General features: G+C 43.6%; 2 protein-coding genes across 2 annotated transcripts in view; one reads left to right on the top strand and one right to left on the bottom strand.

The window, feature by feature from the left end:
• The window catches only part of LOC119434024 (uncharacterized), a 105,052-nt gene extending 99,438 nt beyond the window's left edge, over nt 1–5,614 (bottom strand). Inside the window, exon 1 of the mRNA XM_037701324.2 lies at nt 5,400–5,614. Coding sequence (XP_037557252.1) covers nt 5,400–5,523 — 124 coding nt within the window. The 5' untranslated portion in view covers nt 5,524–5,614. The remainder of the gene's footprint in view (nt 1–5,399) is intronic.
• Nucleotides 5,615–6,104: 490 nt separating this feature from the next.
• The window catches only part of LOC119433858 (synaptojanin-1-like), a 47,868-nt gene continuing 29,475 nt past the window's right edge, over nt 6,105–24,497 (top strand). Inside the window, 9 exon segments of the mRNA XM_037701133.2 lie at nt 6,105–6,410; nt 7,494–7,580; nt 13,219–13,492; nt 17,685–17,910; nt 18,317–18,400; nt 20,197–20,258; nt 20,406–20,502; nt 21,049–21,212; nt 23,095–23,176. Of these exon segments, the coding sequence (XP_037557061.1) occupies nt 6,284–6,410; nt 7,494–7,580; nt 13,219–13,492; nt 17,685–17,910; nt 18,317–18,400; nt 20,197–20,258; nt 20,406–20,502; nt 21,049–21,212; nt 23,095–23,176 (1,203 nt within the window). The 5' untranslated portion in view covers nt 6,105–6,283.

Raw genomic sequence — 24,497 nt, forward strand, 5'->3', positions numbered from 1 at the left:
GGAGGCAGCAAGCGTGGAAACGTGTATAATATTAAAGTAGTTCCAAATACCGACCACTCCGGCTATATATATATATATATATATATATATATATATATATATATATACACGGAACAATTAAAATATTAGTTTATGCGAAATGCTATGACGTGAATCTAACGACCGAGAAGAAACGTGCGCCGCGTAACACAAGAGCCAACTTTAAGGTGAGATTTAGTAAAGAAAAAGAAAGGAAGCAAAAAAAATAAAAATTACGACAGGCTAGTTATCACGGTACATTACTTCCACAGGTAAAAGCACCCAGGAGCGGTCTGGCACATAATTACGTGATGCTTTTTTTTTTTCGTTAAAAGTAAAGCTCGGAAGATGGAGCAGTTACCCAGCGCGCAGTGTGTTTTTCTCGCGATATAGTTTAATCTTCACCACTGCATTTTGCGTTAAGCGTACCAAGTACCTGACATATCCCACTACTATTCATCTTGAAACTGCAGCGCATACACAATAAACGAGGACACAAGGCAAATGTAACACACAGGCGCGTGTATGCGCCACAGTTTCAAGATGAATAGCTACCAACTCGCCCAACTTGCAGTACCTTTACTATACTATATCGACCATCCAACTACACAACTATACTGCAAATACTACTACAGCCACTACACCGCTACTACACTACCCATTTACTACTGCTAGCGATACCACTATACCATTATGTATACCAGCTATCCCAAACCACAGCTCTTTTCGGCAACCTTTTATTTTTTGTTTACGTTTACAACATACGCGCCTAACGCGAAGTTCAGTGGTCTCTAACCACCTCTCCCCCTAACTGGCAAAAATCGAGTTCTTTCCGCGATCATCTTTCCCACCGACGTCTAGAACGCTTTGCCTATTGTCTCGACGAGCCCATATACTGTCGCAAAACAAAAGCACCGGAGACACCGGACATGTACGGGTACGCGGGGGTTATTCGGCAGCCCAAACAACAGCAACGCAGCCGTTCGAGCGCCTGTTGCCGAGTGGCCCGTTGTCTCCTGCCGGCGTGTGACAAGAGATCGGCAAGCGATGGAAAAAAAAAAAAGAAAAAGCAACAGAAAGAAAGAAAAAGAGTAGAAAGGAAGAAAAGATGAGTGAGAGCGAAAATGGGCAAAAAAAAAAAAAAAAGACACAAATTTGGAGGAACGCGACAGCATTTAAAGATCCCCGACTGCTACTCACGCTTCCCGGCAACTGCAGCTTGTGTAACCGCGTGGGCCGATCCCGGAGGTAGTTCACAACCACGCAAAAAAAAAAAAAAATGAATTTCATCATTTTCAGGTTTCCATTATTGTTTCGTACTTTTGATATTTCAGTCTGAGAAGATTTAACATAGAAGGCACGCGCAGCGGGTGTTTTGTTTCGCGACATTTGTTTGTGGGCTGTCATTCTCAAAATTCCGAGGAATAGCTTCGTCAAGAATGTAAGACATGGTATGAGCAACATTAGTGGTAGAATAGTGCGGCAATACACAACCCGCATATGCCGCACGTCATATAGCAAGGCGTGGCATATGCATATACCTAAATATATTCTGAGGATCCTGCGTGGTTGGGGATGATTTTCTCGGCCGCGGACGCCGGCGCCGGATTTTCTGCGACACGGGGCCCCCTCAACGCTATCGCGTTAAAATAAAGAAACTGAGTGAGTAGAGAGACAGGTGTGAAGGCGTTGTACCGCGCAGGCGGTCACGGTGGCCACGCACGCTTTCGGCGGCCACTAAAAAGAAAACAAATTAAAAGAAAGAAAGAAGGAAATAAAGAATGAACAGTAACGCTTTCCACACGGCTCTGCCACCGTGATTCCGAATGGGCCGTTTCCGGCGCACGTCTTGTCAGAATCGGAGCCAGTTCCAAGAATAGCAGCAGCAGCAGCAGCAGCCCTCCCTCGTCCACCGTCGATTGCGGATTAAGCGCGAAAGAGCACAGCAGCATGCGTAATACGGTCGCGAAAGTGGAGTGAAAGATTTCGCGGCCGTATTCATATGGGGGGCCGCGTACGCGTGTTTGCTTGCTGTGGTCTGTAGTCAGCTCTTGAAGGAAACACGTGAGTGTATAGATCACGCGCACCTGTGCAGAGCGCACATCGACGCACATATATGCAGCCGTGACTTGCAGCTAGAACGCCAGCAAAGCGAGATCCGCACACTGTAGTCCCTTTAACAGTGGACTGTACGTATACATACATACTTTTTTTTATTTTTTATTTACATATACCTTACAGGTCTCAACAGAGGCATTGTGTATGAGGGGTCAAATACAAACGTCTGTACAAAGTAGGATAGCAATAATAATAATAAAAAAAAAACAACAGCAAGAGAGAGGTACGTACAAACTAGTGATCTCAGACATTATAGATGATGGAGAATGTGGGCGCCGATGTGTGCGATCGTGAGCGCGTACGGGTTGTGTGTCAAAACAACCTTCTGCGCGTCGATATATGCGAGCATTTAACATCGTCCATTGCGTATGTACAGTCTTTCTCAAAAGTGTCCCGGTCGCAGTGCGCCTGACTGGACCTGTCTTTGGGCCTGTCTTGGGACCCGTCTATGGGCCGGATACCGGGCCGGATACCGGACCGGATAACCTCCCTCCCCTTGTAGACTCAGGGTTTCTCCAAAGCCTGAGAGTTGACAGAGAAGACCAGTGGGTCTCACTCTTCTGAGCTCTCATGACGTATAAGTATAGCGTAAAAACTTCGGAAAAGAAAGAAAAGGGAGGCGACGGGACGGAGCGCTACACTCACAACTAAAACCTTTATTTCGACTGCACGAGTAAACACATGTAGTGGGGACATGCGCGCAGCGCTTTGCATCCAGTATCAACAGAGTAGATTTAACGATGACAGCTCGAAAATTCATACTCATGCATTCTGATACAGAATTACAGAGGGTGAGCTGACACTGTACACCATAACCCCCCCCCCCCCCCTTTTTTTTTCTTCTTTTTTTTATGAAAGATACCTCTGCTAATTCTTGTGCAATCAAACTTTCGTTTCTTTTCACGATCTAAACTTGATGCAGAAGAGGCTTACACGAGTATCCCTTCTACGATATCAACGACAAGAAGCTCCAGTAGATCGAAATTTGCAAGAGAGTTCTGGCGCGTGTGGGTCGATCACGAGAACTTGTCATGTGACATTCTTCTGAAGCAACGGTACTGTGACATGTGGTGTGGGAAAGGCAGCAACCAATCAGCGTGTTATGAAACGTCAGGTTTACAACATAAGGGGAAGATGGCGCTGGAAATGCCTGTTGCCACCGTAACAAAAATTATCGTCCAGAGGAACACGAAAAAGACAGGGTAGCTATAGTCCAAATTTCGCAGAATATTGTCATGAATACACAATACTAGAAATGAACTCAAACAGAAAAAAAAAAATGTCGCAGGAAAAAGAAAAAGGTAAGGATTCGCAAAAACGAATATTTCGATATAGCAATTAAGCAGATCGCGCCCCCCCCCCCCTTTTTTTTTTTTTGTCCTTCCTCCAGAACTAACTAGTCGGTGCCCGTGAAGGGCCGCTACGCCACTAAACGCAGCAAGAAAATTAGTAAACAAAAATATTTAGCTGTAAAGTTTACATACTGTAAGTTTACCGCTACAGATAGCCGAGCGTATGTTTTAAACTTCATTATTCAACCGAAAACACACGTAATCACACGACGTAATCGCTCGTCGTGAGAGTGGGTGTACAGTTAACGACCAGTCCAGTACATGTATGAATGATGAATCACCACATAATCTGAGCCGGCATCGCAAATTACAAAGAGAAAACCACGCAAAACGTTTCGACGCAGGATCCAGAAAGCTGTTCTTCTGTAAAAATGATTGCTTGTCGCCGCCCTCACCTATACATCCATAATAACTTAATTGGCGTAAAACGTCCAGCCAACCCGTGGACGATGCGTGTTAAAACGTCCAAGCCAAATAAAGATCAATTTAAACATATGGCTGATGGCTGCAGAACACATCATGGTTGCGCTACCGAGTGCGCTGATTCATGCACGCAGTCACTGCAAAGAGTAACAGAAAATAGCCTAATGTCACGCAAGTGCGCATATTTGCCTGCAGACGAAACCGATGCATTGGGCACAACATCGCGCGACATCCATGGCGCCACTACAGGAAACCTGGACGCGGCTCATACTTCCTTTTTTTTACCGTTGCATCAAAGTAAGAACAATGACGCTCGAGCGAGCACGTACACAAATGACGGAACACGTTTAAGTGAAACATAATGTTAGTTTCCTCACGCCGAATTGAATAAGCTTAACAACGGCTGTGATTGCGGCAATCGAAGAGCGGTATACAGCCGGAGTGCTAATTAACGACTTCTTTATGCAAAGCTTTCGTAGAGCAGCCCCCGTCTTTTATTGCTCTTTCCCTCTCGCCGCGCATATACAGGTTCTTTACGAAGCGTACGGTGAATCTAGGACTCCGTCTGACTGACAGGTCATTGTGGCTACGTGTCGACACTCAACAGGGTCGCTACAGCGGCTGTCATCCTTCAGCGACCTCCTCCCACCCTGTCCCCTCCACATCTATAACAATCCAGCGGTTGCCACGACGTGAACGCGAAACTGCCACTTACGTTTTTTTTATTTTTTTTTTTTCTCCAGCTCGCGTGGCACAGAAACTGTCATCGTGGGCTCTCTTTTCTTTCCCATTATCGCCGTCGACCCGTGTAATGTAGAAAAAGAGTTCCTTATCTATCGCGCACGACTTGTGTGCGTCAAGTGGTCGAAAAGATACACCTGTCTGTTGAAGTTAGCAGACGTCCTCGGCAACATGCCGTAGACAGACTTCCCATAGCTTGGGCCAGAGAAAAACTCACATTTATTCTTGCATTTACGATTCGTTTCACTTGTGACTGCTGACGTAGCTGTGAAAGGACATAATTGTAGCAAGTGTACAGGATGATGTATGTTTACACATGCAGTAAGAGCGCCGTGAACGGCGCTGCGCAACTGTTGCGTCAATGCCGCTTTGTTTTTACAACCCTTCAACCTCTGCGCCAAACCGCGCGCTCAGGGATTTCACGACGACGATCGCCACATGTGCGAGACGCGTGTAGGGACGACGCGGCTGGAACAGCGAGTGAGCTCCGTTCTCTATGCTGTTTGATAGCACGTTGCAGCACGATTCCGCTGTGTAGTATAAATATCGTGATTGAGAAAAGGCGCCAGCGCCGTACCGAGGCATCGCGCGCTCACCGCGTGTATCATAGTGCGATCGAGTGAACAAGACTGAAACAACGACGGAGAACTTCGTCACCGACATGTGTTTTGAAACAAAACTTCGCGACACGCGCTTTCGATTACAGAAACAAAATCTTCCACGAGGAGAAGGGCGGCTGCAACGTACCGAATCGTCGCACGTTCATCGAGTGGATGGTGAAGGCGTACTCCCAACTGTTTCCAAAACCGGTGCCGTAGAAGAGTCGCACGAGGACGACCCAGCGAAGAGCATCGTCGTCGGGGCAACACATGTGACGACGCCGACGTTCTCAACCGCGCGCTAGCACACACCGTATTGCCCGTCGTCGTCGGCAAGTACGCGTTCGCGCGAAGTGCTTCGCTCACCGCACGGCGTCTTTTCAAACTCGCCGCAGGTTCGCTTTGATTTCTTGTTTGTTTTTCGCTCTCAACGCGGGAAAGGCGCGCGGAGAAAGAGGAGACAAGCCAGAGAGTTGCGCAGAATTCCCCAGATGGCAGCACCTACAGCTTTGGGTGGCGTAGAGAAATGATACACATTCGTTTTGGCTACGCTGTACTAACTACCGCATTGTTCGGAAACAAAAAGAAACGGTTTAATTGCACATTTTGCTTCAACTTCTTCAAGTATACACTTAATCATTCACAATCAATTTTAGCAGGAGCAATAAAAATGAGTTTGGGCGCTACTACAACATTTCATCATTTGTAGGCCAGAGTGAAATGCTTACTGTGTACTCTTTGTGAAAGTAAATATGACTGGCTGCATTTTGGGTATTACAATTAAATTTTATTTTTTCAGCTTTTACGGCATTTATGGACCTTGGGCATTTCTCGAAGCTTCGTGTTGTATCATTCATCCAGCGTCATCCCGCTCTCGTGAGATCGCGTTGGCGAGGCTTCGCGAGAGCGGCTGCCCTGTGTCGTGCGGCAAAGCCGAGCGAAAGTTGCTCGGCTGCGCCGATCTTGTGACGGTAGGGTAGGCCGCATCGTCCCGGCCGTAGTCGCTGACAGGCAGAGCACTCCCGCTTCGCGATGCCTCTCGGCAAGAGCTTCCGCATCTACCACAAGGTGCGGCCGCCGAACCCCTACAGTGTCCTCCTTGAACAGCGGTCCAAGAACGAAACCCTCCTCTTCGAATCCAGAGCCATCGCAGTGCTGTGTGAGTTTCCAACTTCGCTTCCTTCCTCCGTGAATGTTTGATCGCTGCGGTATCTCCGGACGCTGCGCCTCCTACCTGCCGATAACCACCTTCTTTTCGCAGCTGATCTTGGTTTTACCGCTGTTTTTTTGGAAGCTTAGCGTGTGCTGCAGCGCCGTGTTTAGAGGACTCGATGGCCGGCTCTTGCGGAGGTTGTCGCGGTTAGCGCACGCCAGACTGCTCGGTTTAATTGCGGCGCGTCGCGAACTGTGTCGACACTGTGCGCTGCAAATCCCTCGCCTATTTGTCATGCTTCTGTGCCATCTGACACGGTTCGTAAGCTGGCGCAGTCGTCCCGCTTGACCGAGAGTTCTCAAGTCTTTCCTGATCGAAGCGCGAACTTAATGGAGATTCCGTGCTCGCTCTGACTTTCGCACGGAGTGTTTAGTCTCTCCGTGCTCCGCGCAGGACGATCTCATGCGACTCTCACTCGCGTGCAATGCGCCGTCCGTGTCGTTCATGTGTCGTGCTGTGTATTTGTTTACTGCTACCCGAATGGGCGGCACTTGACGTTGCGATGACCTGACAGGGGCTGGCGCTGCTTTTAATAAATGAAGTTGTCATCGCGCTGGGGTCGCCTCAATATTTGACGCTGAGCGGATGAGTCTCTCGCTATAAGCTAAAGAACGATAATCAGTTTTGATGGTATTGAATATTATAACCCCACCGCAGGCTCGTAAAGCCTGTCAACAAGATTAGAGCGACACATGTACGCTTCTCAAGATATCATTAGAGGCAGTTGCAATTTTTAACAAGGCAATTTGCATTGGACTTTGAGAGCGCGATCGAAGCCTGAAATCGAGCATTCTTGAAAATTACGTGTGGCAGCGCTCTATCAGCATTCGATTCGACCTGCACTAACGCGAGCACGCTAGGATGTGCCCGCGTGACAGTAGTGTGGGTTACTGGGCAAAATGTAATACTGTTCTTGATTAGTTCTACATCTTAATTGTTTCATGTGTAGGCAAAGTTGTTATGTTGAAAAACTGAAGTGTGGGCATGGATGTTTCACGCTACACACAATTTTTTTTCTTTTTCTTTCAGCTCAACAGGAAACAGACACAGTGAAAAAAGAATACACAATGCTTCTTGATGCCCACGGTTGTCTAGGAGTGCTGCAGCTTACTGCAGGTTAGTCAAATGTTTTGCCTTATCCACTGTATTGTTTTGTGCAGTTAACATCTTTGGAGGGAACACCTTGACATGTGACGTCTAAACACGTGGTAAACAACTGCTTTACCGCTGCAAGTGTGAGCAGCTGCGAGTCTCCATGGGGGACCCATTAACTTGGTTTTGATTTTTTGGGTCATTGTTACAAGAAGGCATTGCTGCAATTTGACGTGCAGCGTCAGAAGAGAGCTTGCAAGGAAGCTCGGTAACGTGCGTGGCACAGCATGACTAAGACGCTGGGGGCAAGAATGGCATTCTTTGATTGTTAGAAAAAAAGGAAAGTGGAAAGAAGTTGTGTCTTTGAGTAGACTGATATTTTTAACTGCAAGTCTGCCTTTGAAGAAGTTGCTCAGATTGCACTGAAGCTGCATTTAACAAACCTTACTCCATAGACTCCGCTTTTAAACTTGGCAGAACATAATGGCAGCTCATTTTGCACATATTGCCAGCCAAGTGCACACAGGACTGTGCTACAGTAAAACATTGCAAGTGTTTGCAAGCGATTGCTTTTCTTTTGTGCTTCTGTTAGCACCAATAAAGCTGGCTCACGCATAATTATAATAAAGTTTGCTTGACTCATGAACTTCAGTCGAAGGATTGCCATTATTGTTGGGATGTTGACTTTCACTTTCACTTTTGAGTCTGAGAGGGGAATCTGTGGTCATTGTATAAAACAAATGTACCACGGACACTGCGCCATTTGTTTTTCACATCCTGTCTTTGACATATGACATTAGTGCAGAAGTTATTGGCATTATTTTATTCGTGGCACACTTCTGGTGCAGTGCTAATAAAACAAGTGACTGCAGTCGAGCCTCATTATAGCGAGGTTGCATTTGACATGAAAATATCTTTCTTATATCCAGTATTCGTTATAAGCATGCATTTCTTAACGCCGGCATCGGTGATACACATTTTAGATTTCTTCTTTATGTTTGATAATTCGTTATATCATGATTCGGCTGTATGTCTATGTTAGAGAAAAACTTATTTATACAGCAAGTTAACTAGGAAGCAGAAATGTTAATTTTTCTCCAAGAGAATCGGCAGCCTTGTCATTTATCCAATATAAAAATAAATCATTGTGCGAATGCATTTTGTTCATGCCCCATGTGTTGTGTTAGGACTTTATAAACTCCAACAAATTCATATGACAGTTTAATGTGTAGCAAACTTTCCCAAGCTTTTTCCTTGTGGTCAAATTTAACTTATGGTTAGAATACTTTCTGCAAAAATTATTGCAATCAGCAGGTCGGTACCGAATATTTTCTGTCACTGCTGAAATAAAAGTGAATTGTAAGGCAACAATAAAAGTCACAACCTATTGCTGTTGGTTAGTAATATATGACTCAGAGCTCTGAGTGAGAAGAATTAGAGAGGCCTCATCCTGAGGGGTTATACCAAGTTATTATAAGCCATAAGCCAATCTTTTCTTACGCCGTAGTGAATTTATATTTTCACGTTCATGTGCAATGTGATCCACATTGACTTACCATGCTAGGCTGAAACATCAAACTTTGTACTGGACTGAAGTTTTGGAGGAATCTTTGGCTCTCAAGCCTTTCAATTCTGCAGAATCAAGAAATCGGTCCTTGTGAAAAGGGTCGTATATGAACGAAAACATTTTTAAAATCTCACTGTTAAAAAGTGATGCTGATCATGTCAGTTTCTGGGCCAGAATTACTCACAGTCAGACTCGCTGTAAAGCTGCAAGGCCTGACTGCGCCTTATGGCATTGATGTAATTTTTGGTCAGCAATGTGCACAGATGCCTAAGACTTGTGTGGTGATATGGCATCCCAAATTGGTCATTGTAGAATGCTCTAGCAGCTCTGCAAATTTCATATAAGAAAGCATACATGCTGCACAGATATCAACACAAAGGCTTTAATAGTGTTGATTTGGATTCATAATAACTACTGGCACCTATTTATCCTGACTATAAAGTTTAGTTGCTGTTTTCCATGGCCTCCGTAACACTGCCAAGGTACTTTGGAATAAACAGTATGAGGTGCCATTAGATGAGCCGCATGCCTGTGACCTCAGTGCTATTTCACAACTTTGCCAGCTCTGGCCGAAGCAGCTTTATGGCCGGAAAACGTTCTCAGCAGATAGTAAAAACTAAACATCCTACCAAGTAACCTGTAATAGACAAACACAAGCTCATGTACGGACTAATTTATGGCAATATCCCTCTCTGTTAAATGCTATGAGTTCTGCGCTGCTTTTCTTAGTTTTTCCTACCATTTTCACATTGTGGTTACTGCTATTCAATACCAGAGCTTCAGAAAACCCTAGTTGTTGTCATCCTCACTGCCTCTCATTGCAGAAAATAATAGAGAACCGAATTAAGCACTGTGGTGCTATAAACACTGCAATGTTGTTTGCTGGTTTGAATGCAACGAAACAAGGCCATTCACACCATGCCCTTCGCTACCTGTACAGCCAAATTCTCTTAATTCCACTCTGGTTAATTCAGTCATACCATAAAGCCTCAAGGTGTGCGATGCTTTTTCAGCATCCCTTTTAAACAAAATGTTGGATAATTCAAACCCGATTCACGTGTTCTACTAGGGTCAAGTAAACTGTATCATAAGTGTTAAATAAATAGCTTCGAATGGCATTGTATTAACCCCAGAAAGCCAAAACAATATTCGATGTCGAGGAAAACTAGAACAACTTGATCACCTTTATTTCTGCCCATGGAAAGGACATTCATACAAAAAAAGAAAACATGAAATGCTACACGAGCTATAAATAACTAGTATAGTAATTAATCAGTTATTGTTTTCTGAGCTCTTCAGGACTGAAACTTTGATCCAGCATGTCAAAAACACTACTATGGCTCTTTTTGTAAAGTTTCCAATGCTGAAATTAGCATTTTGAGTTATGACTCATAATATTATGATCATTTTGGCCTTATGGGTTGAAGATGACTTCTCTCTACTGAGCCAGCGACTGCAAACATTAATCAATCACTCCCAGGAAGAATGCCTACAGTGGGCCAATCCAAAATCAGCGTAAGCAGATTGGACAAAAAGAAATTTGTGGATATGCAAATTAGTTATTGCTGTCTCTGTATATCTAGCTTTATTTTCATGCGGTGTACTGGTTGGCCAGCACATTGGCGCTGTCTTCAGCAGAAATGTCATGTCAGAGAGACCACCTGTTGACTGGACATCGTGCTGGAAGTTATGTCATGGAAACACTGCTGAGAATTATGGATTGATTGCATGTCTCCAGACTGTCCAAAGGGACTTGATGCCTGGCTTGCAAAAATGTGCGCACGTCCGAGCAGTGACGAGCTCTGCGTAAACACATTCCGGAGTGTCAGTCAGGAAGGGTGTCAGGCGGAGTGGCACAATCCACTCTCTTGTCATTCACTGCATCTTTTCGTTCTTGCATTTAGAATCCTGCATGAAGAGGAAATAGGCGGGAGCATGGAGTGAAAGGGAATGCTCTAGATAAATTTTGCCAGATCATAAGCTCATATTTCCCTGCCTAGCAACATCAAATGGTGTGATGCATTTTTTTGTCTTCTCTTTTATGGCAAGGATTAGTCTTTGCGAGCTCTTTCACCAATAAACATTTAATTCTTTCACTCTCACTTTTACGCCCTAGTACACTGTTTTGTTGTACCTATGAGTTTATGCTTTTCCTTTCTTATTCTTGTATTTCTTATACTTGTTAACCTGGCATTGGAGCAACTGCTTTTATTTGTTGTTTTGTTTGCTTCATGGATTGTATCTCCTTGCCTTTTTTGTCTGCTGTGCTTACGTGCATTTTTTTTTTTTGTGTGTGTGATGCCCTGATGTTTTTATAGCGTGCTGCATGTGTGAATATTGCCCTGCTTCCAGTTATTCATTTACAGTGACGTCGCTCTTACCCAGTGCATCATCTGATGCCTGTAAGGGAATTTTAAACAAAAAAAATGTTGCCTGCAATTTGTGAGCAGCATTGTTCTGTTAAAAATCACAGGGTAGGCCTGCGGTGATTTACTGAGGACCTGAAATAGAAAATGTCAACCTTACCAGGAAAACAAAGCTTACCAATCTTGTTGCATTTTTGTGCAGTGCAGAAACATATTAGATGAAACAGCTATGCATTTTCACTGTAGATTTTGAGTACTCATTTCTCTGAGGTTTCTGACAAAACGTTAGGCTTTCAGTATTGGCTGACTTCAGTTCAGCAACTGCAACATGACCCCTATTATCAATAGCCAAAGTTTTGTTAATTAGTGATAATACCAGCAGTTATCACATAAACAGTCATATCTGCCACTGCTATGAAGCTAGTCAGTAAAAATTATTGTTTTGTATGGAGCCACCTATTTATAGGAATTCGAGACATTTGTCTCTGAAACGCATGATAAAAGAGATCGCTCACTGCAGTGGCAGTATGTACGTGAAGAAAAGAGCCAAGCAGTTAGAAGTAAGTCGCAGAGCATCAGATTCAGCTGTGAGATCAGGAAGTTCAAATAGGCTGGCTACAATTGGCCCAAGGCGCAACCACTTACTGCTCAAGGCTATGGAATGAAAGATAGTTCTTACGCTAGTCAATGTATTACTGTACAGACTTCAAAATTTATAAAGAAAGACAGAAAGAAAACAAGAAATGGTTAAGGAAATCATATTTGATCGGCTGTTCACCTGTTTAATGCTTGGCCATCTGCAAAACAGACATTTTGTTGTAAAAAAAAGTTCATTTCTAGGGTTTTACATGGCAAAACCACTATCCGATTACGAGGTACGTTGTAGGGAGGAATTGCGAATTAATTTTTACCACCTGGGGTTGTTGAAGGGTACTCTAAAGAGAAGCACTAAATCAGTCTAGGTTGTAAAATGTTCTTTCAAAAATGTTCTTTAATTTTATAGTAATACATGATTATTAAAAAAGAAAATAAAGCTCAAAGTTCCTTTTTTTTTTTAATTTAGCACCGAAACCCTAATGCCGATACGTCAGCGTGGCATCACAAATTTAAAAATATTTTCTCTTATTTGGGCCACTATGACTCAGTTAATGTTCTTGAAACTTGCGAAGTTCCTTCTTTAGCTCTCTTAGAACACAGTGCAGTCCACCTTTACCAATGAAGATGCCGTCGATATCAGTGACATCACGGCAAGCCAGCTCAGGAACTTCAAGGCAGCATGGCCACCCATCTGTCGTTTCTGTGGTTTTAATCTGGCTCGCCAAGCGTCTTGATACAATAAAGGGGGATTTTTTTTTGTTGTTGTAGAAGTATAATTTACTAAAATTTCTCAAATAATCTTTCTATTTAGTATTCCTTTAATGTACGCCCAGTTCACATTACGCGAGCATTTTTGCATTCCACCCTCATTGGAAATGCGGCTGCCACAGCTGGGTGTGACTTAGTGCGCAGCAGTGCAATGCATTGCATGACCCGTGGCTTAGTGCACATCAATGCAATTCCACAGCCACTGAGTTACCACGGCCAAAAGGTATTTGATTGTAAGTCAATGCTCGTGTTGTTTTCTCTCTTTCAGTCCTTCTTTTGTTTTTTCCAAGGCAGCTTCTTTTGTACTAGCTAGCCCAACTTTGAATCGTCGTCAGTCTCAACGACATCCTCTTTGCCTCTGCAGGTGACACAGTGGTCCAGTTTCTGGTGCTAGTGACGGGCTGTCAGTCGGTGGGCAAGCTGGGTGCCTCGGAGGTGTTCCGCATCACAGACACCCTCTTTGTGGCCTTGCGCAACAATGCCCAAGACCTGGAGAAGGTTCAGGATGTGCGCAAGGTCCTCAACGCGGGCACCTTCTTCTTTGCGTGGACGCCGTCCACTGCGGAGGCGGCTCTCGACCTCACCCTGTGCGCCCAGCGGGCAGTCATGACCAACGAGACGGATAACCGCTTTTTTTGGTGAGTGCGGCTGTCGTGATGGTGGTTGTTTGCTGCCGCATTAAAGAGCGCCAGTGCTAATGTATTTAATGCATACGGGTATATAACTAATGCACATCCCCCCAGAGTAGGGTAGCCAACCAGACGCATTTCTGGTTAACATCCCTGCCTTTTCTTTCTCTCCTCCTCCTCCTTCAAGTTTGAAGGGGAAAATTGCCATCCACCCAGCTGTAGCATGACCTGCAAGGGAAATCCATACAGGTTTTCAAAAAGAAAGCTTCACAATTCAGAACTTGTCCTGGTCTGGATAATTTTTTTTTAACTGCAGAGGTTTGTTTTCGACAAACCTGTATGTGGGTTTCTTTTGCAGTTCATGCTGCAGCTGCGTGAATGCCAATTTTCCCTTTCATGAATCTTCCTCCACCTCACGGGAATTCGCAGAACTGATTCGCCATATCTTTAAGTTCTGTGATATGCTGTAGACCCTTTTCATAATGGTGAGACTAGCTTTCCTGTAAGGCAGATTGCCCAACTAATTAATGGCGGCTTAGGAATTTTTCCAAACAGCGTGCGCAGTATGAATCACGCTTGTCTAGAATAGTTGAGCGGCCGGCCGCGGACTGCGACAGCGTCTGCAGCTGATGCCTCGCAGTAGTTGCTGAGTTCCACTTATACTTATCCTATAGCCCATGGACCTAGCATGCTGGCCTGGCCGTTCGTGGTTCCATTGCGGCATTTTGTTGTGCTTTTTACAGCATAAGCTGTTATGGGCTCATTCCAATAGCAGTTTCGGTTGCCGATATCGTCCGCCGCCGCCGGTGTCCATCACAGCTATTGCCAGGAATGAGGAAAAAAAAATACCGTGTTCCCGCCGGGATCGAACTTGGGCGCTCTGCACGGGAGTCAGCTACTCTACCACTGCGCCATGCGAGTGCTTGCTAGCTGCTGCGAAAACATGCCCTATACACGCGTCGTAGCACACGAGGAGTCACGCGATATAAGATGCATGTCGCGTAGCGTCGATGCGTGCTCACATTGCATTGCAGCTCCATGTTATCGTACCAGGTGGCATACCATGTAGCGGTTGCACAGGTAGCGGTACAAGGTAGATAGAGAAGTCTTGAGGAAGAAAAGGAAGATTACAGAGATGTATATAAAAAATGCTAGAAATAAAAACATGTATAGCATACCCGATTAAATCAAGCATGCTAGGCGACCTTTCGTCACCGCCCGTTTCAAAGGGGGTGCCAATAAATCATCAGCAGCGGCAGCATCGTATCGTGCCACTTGCACGCGATGTGAGATGTGCGCCGTGTAGCGTCGATACAGGCAAACTTTGCATTGCAGTTGCATTGTATTCCACCAGGTGTCGCGACATGTAGCAGTTGCATCGTATCCTGCCAAGTGTCAAGGGATGTGACATGTGTGCCGCATAGTCTCGATACCTGTTTTTACTCTTTGGTACTTGTTATGGTGCCTCCTCACAAGGTACGAACTGCTGCTGAAGAAGCGAATCGTAGAGCTACGCACGCGGCTGCAACCAGGCAACGTCAGGCTCAGCAGACCACTGTGCAGAGAGCAGCACAAGCCGCAGCTCGCCGTTGGCGGCGGGCTGACAGTTCAGATCGCTCTCGTGAAAACGACGCGAAAAGACTTCGCCGCGAAGATGCTGAAGTGCGCGGTGCCGCAAGTGGTGTTCCTATGGAACCTCTCCTCCAGCTTACGCTGTGACAGGGCTGGGCGTGCCGCGCAGGCCTGTGACTTCCTGTTTTTGGCAAGGACAGCAGCCAAATCGAACGATTGACCAATCTAGACAAACGTGATTCCAACTGTACGATCACAGTTTGCTTGTATTATGACATGGAAAATGTAGACCTGGCTTTCGTGATGAAACCATGCGCAGGAGACAAGCCCCAGCATGTGTAGCACTTTGTCTTCATTTGAACGATGACTGGTGCCGCCGTTAGTTGGGCAGATGGGCAATACAGAGAAATGCACTTGCAAATTATTTATTTATTTTTATTTACACAGTACTACAGGTCTTGGTGTGGCCCAAGCAGGAGAGTCTATTGGACAATGGGCCTATTGTACAAAAGGGTCTATTGGACATTGCAAGAAAGATGTGTAAACTTAAGTGGAGGTTTCAGTTTTCACATAAACTGTTTCATACCAAGTATTTCATTGTTATATCCATATTTCTTTGCATTGGAGGTAGGAGTATCACTCAATCAATCTGCATACACTCAATCAATCAATCTGTTTCTCTTTATTCCAACCACTTGCAGTACTATATGGTTGGTTAGAAAAAGTGGCAGGGTAAAAAGAGTCAAACTGTTGCTTGTCATAGGTCATGTTGCTTATAGAAATGCGACTGTAGGGTGCTTATAGACAGAATGAAACAGAGTGCATGTGCTTTCTCATAGAATGGTACAAGTGCAGATCGACGATGAGCATCGCCAATTTGTCTCTGGCACAGCCTTCGCATCATTGGTTGACTGTGGTACTGATGTGGTACTGTGGTACTGTGGTACTGATGCATGCTGTGTCTTATGTGGAAGATGCACTTCTCCTTCTGTGCAGCTCTTGACTGCTCGCACGTATGCCAGCTTCATTGAATTGCTGTTTAATAATGTGCCATTGTTTCTTCCACGGCTGACATTTTTGCTTTGCACCATACTGCCTCCTTATTACAGTCAAACCTTGATATAATGAATACAAATATAGCAAAGTAAATTGAAATATTTCTTACCGATATCAGCATGTAACGAATATATGCTTTTAACGAACATTGGGTTTTATAATGTTAAAATTTTGGAAGGTATTTTTGTGTCAAATGGGACTTCATTATAATGAGGTATGACTGTATTATCTATAGCTCGAGGCATTTTCGCTGATTTCTTAATTATTTATTTAGTTAGTTAGCTGGGGGTGTGCAAAGAACATGTACATTTTATTGTCCCGGCATTCAAAACCCTCTAGTCATTACAGCTAGTGTGAATGATGATCCAAAGCTATTGGAAGCTATTTGGAAATAGGGATGAAAATATAAGGATGATCCAAGAAAATGATCCAACATAATAATGAATAAAGAAAATTACATAAGACATGGATAAACATAAACTGAGCAGTACATTTCAAGAACACAGGAAAACGCAGAGAAATAAAACACAATGACACATCAATGTCAATATTTTACAAGTTCTGCAAATACTATCTTAGTAGCAGTAAAACATTTGTTCTGCTTTTAATGTTACGTGAAATATAATTTTATGTCAAGGTAGTTAGGATTGCACATAAATCAACATGATCCATTATGGAATAGGGCTGTGATCCAATGCTCGCCATAGACAGCAAAGTAGACAGCTAAACAGACAGCAGCCATCTTAAGTCTTGTTTCAATTCTGGGCCGGTATTTCGTAGCAATGCCTTATGACTTATTCTATACTAGTCTTATCATCCACCACTCATGGCCGGCTGATCCCGTTGATGACGCGAGCGGACAGTCGCTCTCACCACTGACAAAGCACGATAAGTACGAAAAAGCATTAGCACCAGAAAGGCATCGCTACAAAATACCGGCTCTGATAAAGCCGTCAAAGAAGGCACCTTCACAAGGACAGCATCAAGTCAGAAACGATGCAAGCAATGTTGCTGTCCAAACAAGGTGGTGGCTTAGCAGGATGCTTAGAAACTCAACAGGAAGGTCATCTGTCACAAGAAACATAATCACACTTTTCTGTTCTCTTAATGTAAGCTACCTCATGTTTTTCATAGGTTCTCATGTGCAGAGTTAAAATACAGAGATAATATCTGCTTTTTCTAGCTTTGTTTCCTTTTGTTAATGTTTTTATTTTTTGGCGCCGTGAGGTTACTTACTTTGTAAAGACGTCTTCCCATCAGCTTCTAGATGGTTCCAGACATGTTCCATTACTTGGGCTTAAATATGTCTCCTTAACTGTCTACGTGGACTGTCTTCGATGCTGGCCAGAATTGCAACACGTCCAAGGTTACAGCGCTAAGGAAGACGGAAAACACAAATGCATTGCCATAGTTTCTGAATTGGTGCAAGGACACTAGCACAAGACAGCCAGCGCATGTCTTGTGCATATCGTCTCTGTGTCTTCGTCTTCCTTAGCGCTGTAACCGTGCTTCCTAATGGCAGTTACCAACTAGTCCAGCTTACAGCAATGGTGACACGATGCATGGCCTCCAGGAACCGCACCCTGCACATTCCTCTGCTGCGCTATGGCGTGGACTGCAACAAGTGGCTGCTGAAGGCGGTCTGTGGAGGCGTGGAGATGCGCACTCTCTACCTGGGCCACCAGCAGGCCAAGGCCTGCCTCATCTCACGGCTCAGCTGCGAGCGTGCCGGCACCCGCTTCAACGTCCGCGGCACCAACGACGACGGCCACGTCGCCAACTTTGTGGAGACTGAACAGGTTAGGGTGATCGTAGTAAAGCAGCTTTGATATGGGAATACCTTGTCTTGCAAGACAATATTCAGTGATTTAATAACCAGTTTTGTTGAGAGACGCGAGGCTTTAAGTATGCTGCGGTGTTGATCTCCAACATTTTCGCCACGCTGTTCTTGTCATCACGATCCACCATTTTCTCTTTCATTCTGCTTACATAGCTGTCTGCAATGTGTCCTGCGAAATGTGATATTCAATGTAGTTGGGCAGGATAAGGCGGGAGAAGGTGGACAATCTCGGGACATATGGCATCAAGGAGGTGCTGAGCACAAGCTAAGCAGAAAGGCAATACTTTATATTGGCTAGCCAATAAATTGGTAAGGAGTAGCTATGCTGCACTGTGGCCTAACCTTGTTGTGGGGTATTCCTGCAGGTAATCTACTTGGAAGACCAGATAACATCATACGTCCAGACAAGGGGCTCTGTGCCACTCTTTTGGGAACAACCTGGTGTTCAGGTGAGTGTTGGGCTTAACAAAGGACGAGGTGCTTAGATAAGCTCTCATAGCTGCCCGGCTTCAAGCTTACTCTCTTAACCCAGTAATGCTCACTTCACAACACCTTACGGCACGTTTATGGTCTAGCACTGCCCACTGTCGGGAACCAATGGCTGGGACATGCTGCTGCTGCATAATTTGTTTGTAGTGAGGGTTCAGTTTGCAGGTTTAAGTGGTCCTCCCGAGACATACCGTTAAACAGGGATACCTTTCAGTTCTAAAAAAAAGGACAATTTGCGCCTTTCTTTACACTGACTTTTATGCCACCACTGCTCAAATCAGCATAAGTGAGTTTTTTCATAAGAAAACCCAATAAAATTGACCAAACTTCTTTTCATTTCCTGCTGAAATCTTACGTATAAATGACTTCTTTTTTATCATCAGCGGTTGATTATAATTTATCAATGACAAACTCGAGTCTTCAGAGCCACTACTGCATTTTCTTATTGGCATCGTTGATTCTGTGCAACGTTTCCATGATTTTGTCACCTATAAAAGCTCTATTTGGGCACCTTGGAACACTGGTATATCACTTAAGATTTGCCTGATGTGATTTTATAAATAGATTGGGACAGAAAGACAATAACTTTAGGTGTTCCTAGGTGCTTATTTTGTATACTTAGGCGAAAGATAATTTGAGCTGTATTAATAGATTACCATTCTACAATACCAGAAAAGCCACTCTTACCATGAGAAGAGAGGCCTGGTAAACGAGAAATCAAGCATTAAGTGCATTAATTAACAGAAATTTGTTAAAATTGCTTCAAACCGGTGCTGATTGCTTCAAATTATTCTTATCGAATCACATAGAGTTTTGAAAGAATACTTCATCCAGCAACTGATTCAGTGTTTCTATTAGTGTCCCTATCAAGGTTTGTTGTGGCTCTGCATGTGTAGACCGCCTTAAAGTGTGGAGTTGTTATGGCTGGTCCTGTCATGAGTCTGTGCGGCGGCACTGGCTTATATGTCTGATAAGCCCATCATGCAGGATAAGTTGCATGCCTTAGCTCTATTTAAGAAATGTCAGGTTAAGTGATCAAAAACGGATGGCATAGCACCCTAAGTGGTTCACGGTAGTACTGCTAAACAATGTGGCATGATTTCAGATACAACCTGCACTGTGGCTACAAGAAGCGACTGCAGCCAGAAGAAGCACACACAGCACTTCATGATAAAAGCAAGGGCTGTCGGCATCAACATAATCACGCTCGAGAATGTCATAACAGGAAGTGCAGAAGTGATGAATTCCACTAACATGACCGCGCATTGGTGTCAAAACGGATGATGCATTGCTAAACACAAGATAAACACAGGATAAAACAAGATCAACATGAGGGAAACACCGGCAAATCACTGCTCCACACTTCCCCAGCTTTCACGTTGAGTGGAACTTCATTACCCTGAGTTGACCGTTGCATTAGCGCGGCGCTACTCCAGCACCAGCGCATCACTGCATCACGCTTCCCCAGGTTTCACGTCAGTGGAGCTGCGTTAGCGCTGGATTTGAATTTAAAAGAGACTCAAATCGTCGGCATTCATTTTTTTATGAGCAAATGAGCAATGTCGTCATATCGTCGTCATTGTCGTCAATGTCGTCATATCAGCAAATTTTGCTGTGTCATGACGTCATGACAATGTTGACGATGCCAGGTATAAGTATTAAATTAAAGCATCCCAGCCTACTACTTGCCAAGTTTCATCCTTTTTTACATGGCATCTACAACTTCAAAATATGTCCTCTTGCGGTCTCCTTGCAGGTTGGTTCCCACAGAGTCAAGATGTCTAGAGGCAGCGAGGCGTCGGTGCCAGCATTTGAAAGGTACATTGGCTTCTATGATTTTACAGCCCACTTACTTTGGCTTTCTTGTCCAATTTTCAATGTATTATTTTTCTGTGGTCATTGAAAGTGCAGTTCTTGTGCCATTTCAAGACCCCTCTCCGACATCATTCACTTTTCTTTCCGAAGGCACATGTCCATGATCAAGGAGCGTTACGGTGATCAAGTCATCATAAATCTTCTTGGCTCGAAAGAAGGAGAAACAATGCTTACACAAATGTTTCAGGTATGATATGCATCTTTCACATTTACTGTACTGTTCTCTGCATGTAAATTTACTTCTGACGAAGTTGAGTTTGTCCAAATAGCTTGGAATGTATAATAATTTTGTTCTTAAAACAGCTCATTTAGCTGAAGGACCTTACAGTGGAGACATTCACCTAATGTGAACATGACTGCAAACCAACGATGTGACATAGCTTCCCTAATGTTCGGTCTTAGGCTGTTCATACCATGAGCCTGGTTTGTGTAAATATTGACAGATCTCGAATGTCAGTGGTTTCAAAGTCCACGCAATCACCAGCAGTGATCACTGCAATGCTGTGAATATCTTGGAATAATTATTAATTACATGACGCAGTAATTGAGTTTTTGTACTGTGATTACTGGGTTGTGAAAACAGAGTGACAAAGGAGACAGTTGTGTTGTACAACTCTTTTTGTTGTGAAATTAGATCGTTTCAGTATGCTGTCATTGTGTGAGTCTAGGGCTTTTCTTATCAACATATTGAATATTTCTTTTTTTCTTCTTCTTTTGGTGCTTGAACATGCAGCACCACATGAAGGCATCTCGACGCAAAACATCCATGGTGTCATTCGATTATCATGCGCTATGCCGCGGCGGTCGACAAGACAATCTGATTCACCTCAAGAACCAGATTTCGCCGCACCTGACAAGTTTTGGCTGCTTTTACTTTGATGGCAGGGATATTATAATGTGAGTACCAGACAGAAAACATTTCTTACTGTAAAGTTCAGTTTCTATTCAGTCAATTGCTCATTCACACAGTCGCCTAAATTTACTATTCTCTTTTAAGGCTGTCCGATTCCAGTATGCTGTTGTAATAAGTGCAAAAGACAAAGGTGCTTTCGTGTGCTAAAATGTAAGACTCCCCCCAACCTCTGGTCTCAACCTAAATTCTAGCATCATCTAGTAATGATGTCATCATTGCTTTTACTTGAGGATATTCTTCAGGTGTATAAATATACTTTAACAAGAGTTAAAGGTAAATGTACCATTAAGTGGTGGCTAATAATGTTTTAAAGCACGACGGATCTTTTGCATGTACTAGTACCTATTACCTATTAAGCCTATAGCACATTCAATGTTACAGTGATACAAGTGTAAATTTCTAGTGTGAGAATGTTAACTTATCTTTATAATCTTTCATTTGGGTGACCTTGCCACTCAGAAATATACCAGTGCCCTCACGAACTGTAAAAAAGAAAAATGTGTGGAAGGTTTCTTAAAAAGAAATTTGTAAATCATAACACGAGCCATTCTTGCAGTCTAGTCCTGCATACTTTCCTTTTTTTTTCCCCATGTGTATTAAAGCAATGAGTAAACACTACTTGAACATTTTTTTGTGCTTGTGTGCACACAGATGCAGTGTAGTGTAGACATCAAAACAACTATGTATTCAGTGGCAATTTCTAGTAGCCAGCAATCAGTGTTTGCTTCTATTCGTCATATTGTCTTGAGCTTTTGATTAGATTAGGTTACTCTGATGATGAAATATGTGTTTCTGCTGGCTAGTTTGCTTGTGGAAACAGCAGCTTACTGCTTCCCTCTAACCCATGGAACAACCACCATCAACCTTCAGAAGCTTATTACTACATCAAGAAAATCAAGAACAAATACATGATATGCGAATGTTATCGAATCATAGCATTGTATTTTGTGCGAGACAGTGAGGTCACTTTAGCTTTGTGCAAGAAAGGTAAAGAGGTTGTCTGCGCTGACCTACGGTTTCTTAGGAAGAAGCATACACACGTGCAAGCAGTTATTGGCAAGTTATCGCTGCAGTCGCTGCCAATCTGTCAATCATGGCTTAGTGTTATCTTTGTCATTGTTCTCGTCTATTACCTGTTGTACGTATTGTGTGAAAAAGGCAAAAAAGTGTGTGATGGCCAGTCGCATTATCAGCAATGGCACTTTCAAAATAACATCTCCGATTTCTAGAACCTTGAAGACTAACTTTGATTGAAGTGAACCATATTTAAGTTGAAATCACCCTTCATTAACATTAGTGCTCTCCTGACTCTCACGTTTTCCTGGCTGTGACATATTCTTTCCTCAGTCACCTGAGAAACATATCAACAGTGTTCTACCATACCATGTTGCTTTTTCATTTCCTGAATACATCTGGGTTTGTAAAACCACATTCTTTGCATCAAGGGACAGGTCTAGATAGTTTGAATAAAAATCGCAATTTAAAGATAAATAGTCTTCCTTGCTCTCTGGTTGAGCCATTGCTTTGAGTTTGTGTTCTACTAAAGGTTTGTAAAGTTCTCCAGTTGATTTGTGTATTCTCCAACAGATCTGTACATGCTTAAATAAGCATTTGGATTTGGTATTACTAATGTTTGGATTCTGGAATGTCGGAATATGCCAAAATTAAATTGAACAGTAAATGCACCATGAAAGAAAGGAAGCAAGAAGTGAACCTGTCTTTACAGGGCACTGCTCAGCCATCTTGCCTTTTCGTCACTATTCTACAGTGAAATCCTAGCTGCTATGCACCACTGGCCTTGTTGCAAGTGAATGCTGTAGCAAGTGAATAAAATGAGTTTCTCACTTTTTTTTTTCTGTCTTTCAGGCGACAGACTGGAACATTCCGCACAAATTGCCTCGACTGCCTTGACAGAACAAACTGTGTACAGACATTTATTGGCCTTGAGGTAAGGTCTTGTGCTGTGCTACATTCGCCATTGTTTCTACTGTCCGACACATGCTGGTGACATCATCTTTGGTACAAATGTAGTGCCACGCTTTTATCACCGTTTAGCTGTTCGTTGAAGGGGTTGTTCGGTCATACCATAAAAAATCCAGAAGTTTAAAGTGCTTTGTATTTCCTTATAACCAAAACAATCTATACATATTTTTACTTGCAATAACAACTTATACTTAGGGTTGCACTGGTCTTGTCCAGTGCTCTTGTCTGAAGCCTTTCGTGTGTCATATGGGTTTCTAAGATGCGTGATCACACTTTCTTCTTTTATATCAAATTATACTTAGCATTTGCACTGCTTCTTGTCACCTTGTCTGAATTCCTTTGTGTGGCACGTGTCTAATTACACACACAAAAAAAAAAAGGAAAAGGCTCAAAAGTATACACCGAAATCTCTCGGTAGCAGCTGTCATTTGCTGAGTGAATGTTAGTTGACAACACTGTAATCACACCACAGAAAACACAGTGCCTACACCAAGGTATGTAAGTGTCTGTGCCTTGGTAGTGCAAGTTTGTCAACATGTTACTGGAGCAGCACTAATGAGCAAGGGTACATACGTCAGCAAAACTGTGTGCAAGTGAGAACTGAACTTACTATCACAAGTCCTTTAATTCGCAGTCTTTTTCGAAGAGCTTTTAGTGTTTTTTGCAGGCATCAACAGGCCACCAAAACCTTTATTGACCCTTTTCGCGGAGCAGTTTGTTCTAGAGAAACAAGATGGCACTTTCTATGGCGCGCTGCACGTGGCCTCAGCAACAGTGCACGAATAGGAAACCATTACCGTTTCTACCTTGCTTCTGTGCGATCAGCTCTCGTAAATGCAACTCAGTTTTCGGTAACGCACTGTTCTTCAATCATGCTGGATTGAATCATGTGGATTGAAGACGTGTGCAGTAGTTGGCTGCAAAAATAGTGACTGGCATATTAAGGAATGGAATGAATCTGTGGGGCCAAGTTCGTGGACCACTGCTGCAACTGTCCGTACGTGTTACCGGCACTTCGAGATGTACGGTTTTCCTCAAGGATACAGAAATTTCCTGATTCGCCATCGTTGTATCGCTAACCTTCAAAGAAAGGGCTTCAGCCCCAGAACGTCGGCAAGAGTGACTACCGCTCGTTACACAGTGACACAAAGAGTTTTGCGCACAGTATCTACACACCACTACCCCAACTGGCACAGAAACTTATGCCCACTTTATCACCAACATGTCAAGAATAAGTGAATGAATGGGCGCTTACTTGATTATATGCGCACTATATACGCACAATA

This window comes from Dermacentor silvarum, chromosome 11 (genome assembly GCF_013339745.2).
Source record: "Dermacentor silvarum isolate Dsil-2018 chromosome 11, BIME_Dsil_1.4, whole genome shotgun sequence".
NCBI classification, from domain to species: Eukaryota; Metazoa; Arthropoda; class Arachnida; order Ixodida; family Ixodidae; genus Dermacentor; species Dermacentor silvarum.